The 7,500-nt window shown below is 40.3% G+C and overlaps 1 protein-coding gene across 6 annotated transcripts in view; it reads right to left on the bottom strand.

Moving 5' to 3' along the window:
- LOC113803553 (chloride channel protein 2-like) overlaps positions 1-7,500 on the bottom strand; it is a 219,929-nt gene that overhangs the window by 17,362 nt on the left and 195,067 nt on the right. For 5 of the 6 annotated variants that reach the window (XM_070135803.1, XM_070135804.1, XM_070135800.1 and 2 more), the window contains 7 exons: positions 7,284-7,386; positions 2,540-2,671; positions 2,104-2,266; positions 1,868-1,983; positions 1,398-1,650; positions 1,151-1,268; positions 561-599 (listed from right to left, as the gene is read on the bottom strand). In XM_070135803.1, coding sequence (XP_069991904.1) covers positions 561-599; positions 1,151-1,268; positions 1,398-1,650; positions 1,868-1,983; positions 2,104-2,266; positions 2,540-2,671; positions 7,284-7,386 — 924 coding nt within the window. The remainder of the gene's footprint in view (positions 1-560; positions 600-1,150; positions 1,269-1,397; positions 1,651-1,867; positions 1,984-2,103; positions 2,267-2,539; positions 2,672-7,283; positions 7,387-7,500) is intronic. The other variant, XM_070135801.1, reaches the window with a different exon arrangement.

The following is a 7,500-nucleotide window of genomic DNA, read 5'->3' on the forward strand; positions in this document are numbered from 1 at the left end:
TGTCATATTTTATGAGAAATCATTTGGGTTCCTTTCAATAAAACCAACTGCTGCTGAAGAGGCTACAACACAACACAAGTTCACTGTCATATTCTACCAAATGACTTATGTTCATGCACTACGATCTGTTGGGAGGCACAAACATAATACTCACTTCAAGATAAAGTCTTCCTTTACCCACATCACATTCAAGCTCATTTTCTATAAACCATCTAAGTGCGAGCAATAAAAATGTGTATTTATATAGTCAATATGGTGAATTAACTTCATCAAAAGTAACAATAGACCAATTTGTTCTAAATAACATCCATATAACTACATCAGAAAGAAATTTCATGCAGCTACATCAGACATTCAATATATCTATCTGACAGACCTAAAAGTATAAAAGGAATATATTCAGACTGACATGCCTGAAATGTCACCAACTAAATGACACATCCCTCATAATAAAGTGCGGAGAAAACTGGTCTACAAAACCAACTACAGATATCAGTCACTAAGAGTTCTTCATTCATCTACTGTGCTGTACTATCCTACATTTGCTGAACACCACCTACCCACATAATGTATTCCTCCTCCTCATACTTGGCAGTCTACTGATGGGGAATAAAAACAACTGTAAGTATGAAGTTTTGTAAGGAATTACAATCAAATCTGCACTTCATGTATAAATATAAACAATATCTTTTTTAATATCCATACATCAGTCACAGACTCCAAATGAGGAAATCAACTTCCATTTCATTTTTTTTTTTCAAAATAAAAAAAGCTCTATTACTATCTTCTCCCTGTCTCTCACTATCTGTTGCATTCACACTATAAACTTTCAAACTGGCTGAAAAGAAAAATATTTTTTTTACCAGTAACCACTTTTTTCCTTAAAAGCAGTTCATGCAACTCATCACGTTCAATTCGTTAACACTTTTACAAATCAAAAAACCAAATGTGAACATGATTGTTGACCACAAATCTAAAGATGCAAAAGCTTAATTGTCCACTGCTTATCCCTCCACATTTCCCTGTCCAGTTGATGTGCAAATGTCCCAAATGCATAACATAATACCTTTTATATAGAATGATAATGAAAAATTCCATATTGTATGGCACAGAGATTAATACATAGTTCCTAACACACGATACAACTCACCTTTGAGCTGCAAATTTCCACTTGTTGATGACTCTCAGCCTTCGATCCTTTCCTAAATGCTCTTCTAATAGAGAGATCAATTCTGATCTTTGTATGGAACCCAAGAGAATCATCGAATCTATAAGAGAATGAGTCAGATAAGGAAAGAAAAGAATCATAAATTCTTAAAACTGTTCCTTTTTGCAAGATCATATTTTTCAAAGCTAAAATTTCAACCATTACAAAAAATTAACCAGTCAATAAATACCTGGAGAATCAACGAGGGGTAATGATCTGATTTTCTTGTGCTCTTTGAGTGTATTTTTCAGCTGCTTGTATGTAATTCCATACCAAATGTACTTTACATCTCGCACCATGAAATCTTCCACATATATGTTATACGCCCCAGAGGTGGCAGTGAGAATATCAGGGAGATATGGGAGCTTCTTAATTTGAATGATAGAGTCGTACACGGATGGCTGCAAGAGCTGTGCTATTCCATTTGCAATCAGGACAGCAATCTGTAGTACAGAAAAAATGGTACTGTAGATCTGAGTTAAATATAATTAAGAAGAATGTAGATGTCATCAACAAAAAATTGGAAAAGAACAAATGGCAATGTGATGCCACAGAAGGAAATACTAAAATTTGATTTAAAAAAACATAGACAACATGAATGAAACAAATATGAAATGGAGATCATATAACAAAAAGGTTACAGATATCGTCAACACTCACCATCACAGGAAGAATATGTGTAATCTGGCCAGTGAGTTCAAAGACAATGACAGAAGTGGAGATGGTGTGGGTGACAGCCCCTGCCAATGCTGCCGCACCCACGATGGAGTAGCCGCCTATGGGAGAATGAGGATGTGACTACTATATTCAATATACTAAAAAGTAAGTTGGATATTATGCCTTATGCCCCTCTTATTATTTGGAAGGTCATTTATTGATGCACCAGTGTTCCTTACCAGGTATAATAATGTGATTGTGTCCTCCATATCGCAATCCATTGGGGAAACTGACAGCCATAGCTTCTCCTACAATCCTTCCAAGAGCTGCCCCAATCTTGAATACCGGGATGAAGATACCAGAAGGAACAGGTAGTGTACTGGCCACCACACTGCCACAGAACTGTTTGGAGGAAGTATAAATACTGTCTTAGTACATTGATTAGTTTCTGCAGAAAGAAGGCAATAATTAAAGTAACATTTAATAGACAAACAACAGAGATAGAGTGGATTATTTCATTTACATACTCGCATGAAAATAAGCCAAATTATAAAATCCAAAAGTTGGGATTCTTGTAAACATACCATTACCTACTCAAATAAGAATAAGTAACTTTTCATTGATGCCAGCAAGACCGAACACTCTACCAAAACCCTCCTGGATAAATGTTCTTACCGTAAACACCATGTATATAAGCAGGTTGATGAAGATGCCAGTCCAAGGAGTACGCCAGTTCTCTACGATCTCAAATTCATGGACAGTGTGATCTGCCTTTGTCCATGTAACGTTGCTGAAGAGCTCCACCACCTGTGACAAAACAGCGCATAAAAAGTTGAATCTTAATGTTGTTACTGGAGAGGAAATCAATATTCATTGGCAATGTGGATAACATTTTGCTATGAGGAAGACTAATTACTCATCAACTGTGTGAGGAAAAAATGTGTCAGAAAGTTGAATAAACATGGAATAAAATCTTATTTGAGGATTTAAAATTCTATGACATTCATCCAGACTCATCTTGTTACCGCTACAAGACTGACATTACTAATCAGTAATATGAAAAAATCATAATGAATTGCTAACAATATCGTCACACCTAATATTGCACTGACGGATCCAGGATTTTTCAAAAGGTTGGGGATGGGGTGTAAAGTGGAACAAGAGGACACAGGGAACTATAGGTCATAATAAAAAAAAAAGGTTTAGGGGAATTTGGAGTTTCCTCTGCAGTATCCCCCCCCCCCTAAAAGCCTTTCAGAGGCATTTTCTACTAAGGAATGAGTTACACATACATACATTACTATTTCTAAAAGTTTACAGGAAATTATATAAATCTATCATGTGATCCAACATTTTATTACCAATGGTACAACACCCCTATTACACTGTTACCTTTACCACATATATCTGCATGCAATGTATTATTACTGAGGGTGCATTTCATCAGTATGCCCCCTACCCCGCCACCTAGATCCGCCATTGCAATTTAGTTACCTTATACTCATTTGAATATCTTTCAATTGAAAGATGATCATATCAATCTTCACAATTTTTTGTTGAAATATTGGTGAGATATAACCATAATCACAACATGCCAGCTACTGATATATTTCCAGAACAACCATCTAATATTTTGTGGATAACGGAAAAAATAGAACAAGAAAAAATACTCACTTCAAACACTAGTAGTACACATGTCACACAAAGAAACCTTCAGTGCATGCAAATAAGTCCTAAAAGGTTTATCGTCTAATAAAATTATACAACTCCACTTCAGGAAAGGTAAACATTTTTTTCTTCTCATACTAACATTTGTTTCTAATGCTAACAAATGCTGCGATTGTGATGTCAAACAGACAGCAATTCATCTTCTGCAAGTACAGGTAAAGACTCCATACTCATTCACATGCTTTTAGTATTATATTTATGCTCTCTGCACTAGAATTGAAACATAATTTGCAAAAATTAAATCGACCCCTTCGGTCATTCTCAAAATAATAAACCATTACTCCTTAAAACGGCGATAATCATAATGCACAATGACATGAATTATCTTACTTGAAGAAAAAATAATACTGCAATATGAAAACACTGTTTAAGAAAATAGAAACTACACATTAGCTCTGTCAAAAAGCCATAATGCATGTTGTGAAAGCCATGCAGGGTAAATGATTAGTTAGTAGCAACAAGAGACTCGCATATTCAGATTCCAAAATATAACGACCGGGTTTTTCAAAATCTAACCATCGCCTTCTTTAGTTACATCTAAATCACTGATAATTTTTTTTCTCTTTTACCATGCAGACGCTCTTTATACCAAATTGGAAAATCGATTTTACCAGACGGATCAACGCTGCGCCTCCAAACCACCACACAATACAAGGAGACTCCTAACCTAAGGATCCCGGGGAGCTCCTGGCCTGCCTTACTTGGTGGTGTGTGGTGAGGTGCGCGGCAATGAACTGGCCTAGCCCGTCCGGAAAGGTCAGGGACATGAGGACCACAGTTAACAGCAGGGGGTACAGCAGCCGGCTGAGGGGGAAGAAGAGCATGCCGGGGCAAAAAAAAGCCCATTTTAGGGGGTGTAAGCAGGTGGTGGAGAATGCTTGAATGAGAGAGCAAGTACTCCTTTTTCTTTTTGTCTTTTTAAAAAGGGGGCTGGGCGGAGGGCCAAGAGTTTGTAACGCGAGATCAAATTTCAACCGTTGAGGTACAAAATGGCGGCGGGTCTTCGGAAGAACTTTCATGAAAAAGCGGGACGAGGGCTGTTTTATGTGGGAGGGGAGAAAGAAAAAACGCGCTCAATACGAAAAAAAAGCAAATGACAAAGAAAAGAAAACTCCACGAAAGAAAATACTAAAAAATAAAATCCAATGAACTCCGGCGACCATAAGCCTACCTGATGATGGGTCGACAGATGGGAGGCTATGAACTGACCCAACAGACCCGGATACTGGATAGTGAGGAACAACAGAGTCATCGAGACGGGATACAGGAAACGGCTGACAGACAGAGAGAATAGACGGCTAGTGTGGTGCCTTCGGTGAGACAGGGTTGCAGGCGGGTTTAATGGAACTGTGGGAGCCAACGAGGGATAAAAAAACACGTGAGTCATTGCAGCACGGGGACGGGGGAGATGGGAGGGGGGGGGGGTGTCGTACAACGTTTTATGGAGCACTCGGGATAAACGTTCCAGTACACGTGTGGAGTGAGTGCCGTTATGCAGTGCCACGGAGTTTTCAGATCATGTTCACACTTATAGTCCGGACGTTGTGGGATTTTAACTCACCTTTTCTCTTGTGTTTTTCTTAAATGTCTTGGAAGATCCGACTTGCCTTGTCTAGGAGGAACTACGGTTTAGAATACCTTATAACGTTTCCTGATGAAAAATTGCCCTGTTCAAACTCAGGAGGAAATATTGTTATAGATCCTGTATATAACATTTTCTATTACAATGTGTGCCTTTTTATAATTTTGCAGTTTGGAACAATAGCGTACACCTGAAAACTGCGACCTCCTGTATCATATTCACTGCTAAACAATGAGAGAGAGAGAGGGAGAGGGAGAGGGAGAGGGAGAGGGAGAGGGGGAGAGAGAGATAGAGAGAGAGATAGAGAAAGAGAGAGAGAGAGAGAGAGAGAGAGAGAGAGAGGAGAGAGAGGGAGAGGGAGAGGAGAGAGAGAGAGAGAGAGAGAGAGAGAGAGAGGGAGAGGGAGAGAGAGAGAGAGAGAGAGAGAGAGAGAGAGAGAGAGAGAGAGGGAGAGAGAGGGAGAGGGAGAGAGAGAGAGAGAGAGAGAGAGAGAGAGAGAGAGAGAGAGAGAGAGAGAGAGAGAGAGAGAGAGAGAGAGAGAATTACAAAATAAGAGAAAAACAACCCCAAAAATAGACGACGCCCTCAGAAGCATCCCACAAACCAGAACCTAAAAAATTACAGACGTATTTCAATACCAATGTCCTCTCCCTCCCCTCCCCCCCAAAAAAAAAAAAAAAATGTTTCGTACACGGTGATCTTACCTGTCGCAGTACTAACAAGACCCCGAGTACCTGTAAGTAATTTTTTCCCACCTACCTGTTCCCAGACGAGAGACGTACCATTCTCGAAAGGATAAAGATATCCCGACGAGACAAAAGACTTCCTTATTACCTCTCCGTTGTCTCACGGTCTCGATAGAGAGAGAGAGAGAGAGAGAGAGAGAGAGAGAGAGAGAGAGAGAGAGAGAGAGAGAGAGAGAGAGAGAGAGAGAGAGAGAGAGAGAGAGAGAGAGAAAATTACAAAATAAGAGAAAAACAACCCCAAAAATAGACTGACGCCCTCAGAAGCATCCCACAAACCAGAGACCTAAAAAATTACAGACCATTTCCATTACCAATGTCCCCTCTCCCTCCCTCCACCCCAAAAAAAAAAAAAAATATGTTTCGTACCACGGTGATCTTTATATACTGCAGATGCTAACAAAATTGAAGTACCTGTAAGTAATTTTCACCCACCTCACCTGTTCCCAGACGAGAGACGTACCATTCTCGAAAGAGATAAAGATATCCCGACGAGACAAAAGGTCTCACTGTTGATCCTTATTACTCACCGTTGCATGCTCACGGTCTCGAGAGAGAGATAGAGAGAGAGAGAGAGAGAGAGAGAGATAGAGAGAGAGAGAGAGAGAGAGAGAGAGAGAGAGAGAGAGAGAGAGAGAGAGAGAGAGAATTACAAAATAAGAGAAAAACAACCCCAAAAATAGACGACGCCCTCAGAAGCATCCCACAAACCAGAACCTAAAAAATTACAGACGTATTTCAATACCAATGTCCTCTCCCTCCCCTCCCCCCCAAAAAAAAAAAAAAAATGTTTCGTACACGGTGATCTTACCTGTCCGCGAGTACCTGGTCAGAACCCTGAGTACCTGTAAGTAATTTTTTCCACTTACCCTGTTCCCAGACGAAGAGACGTATGCCATTCCTGAAAGGATAAAGATATCCCACTGACGAGACAAAAGACTTCCTAATATTAACTCTCCTGTTGTCTCACGGAATCTGAGAGAGAGAGAGAGAGAGAGAGAGAGAGAGAGAGAGAGAGAGAGAGAGAGAGAGAGAGAGAGCAGAGAGAGAGAGAGAGAGAGAGAGAGAGAGAGAGAGAGAAAGAGAAGAGAGAGAGAGAGAGAGAAAGAAATAGAGAGAGACAGAGAGAGACAGAGAATAGAGAGAGATAAGAAAACCTTACCTGTTGATGGTTAACTAACTCAAAAAGAAGAAGAATCACAGATAGACAAATAGACAGAAGAGAGATGACAAATAGACAGAGAAAGAGAGAGAGAGAGAGAGAGAGACGGAGAGAAAGAGACCTGAGAGAGAGAGAGAGAGAGAGAGAGAGAGAGAGAGAGACAGAGACGGAGAGACGGAGACCCAAACAGACAAGGAACCTCACCTGTTGATGGGTATTTAACTCGGTGCCGGCGAACTGTCCCAAACCCAAAGGGAACGAGAAGGATCCATAGATTATGATGACGAACAAAGGGTACAGCAGGCGGCTGGAGAGGGAGACAACACGGGGTGACTTTTGGGGGGGTTAAGGAGATGGGGGGGGTGAGAAGAGGCGAAGGGGAGAAGGGGGTGAGAAGAGGTGAGGGAAGGAGAAGGGGGTG

Source organism: Penaeus vannamei, chromosome 21 (assembly GCF_042767895.1).
Source record: "Penaeus vannamei isolate JL-2024 chromosome 21, ASM4276789v1, whole genome shotgun sequence".
NCBI classification, from domain to species: domain Eukaryota; kingdom Metazoa; phylum Arthropoda; class Malacostraca; order Decapoda; family Penaeidae; genus Penaeus; species Penaeus vannamei.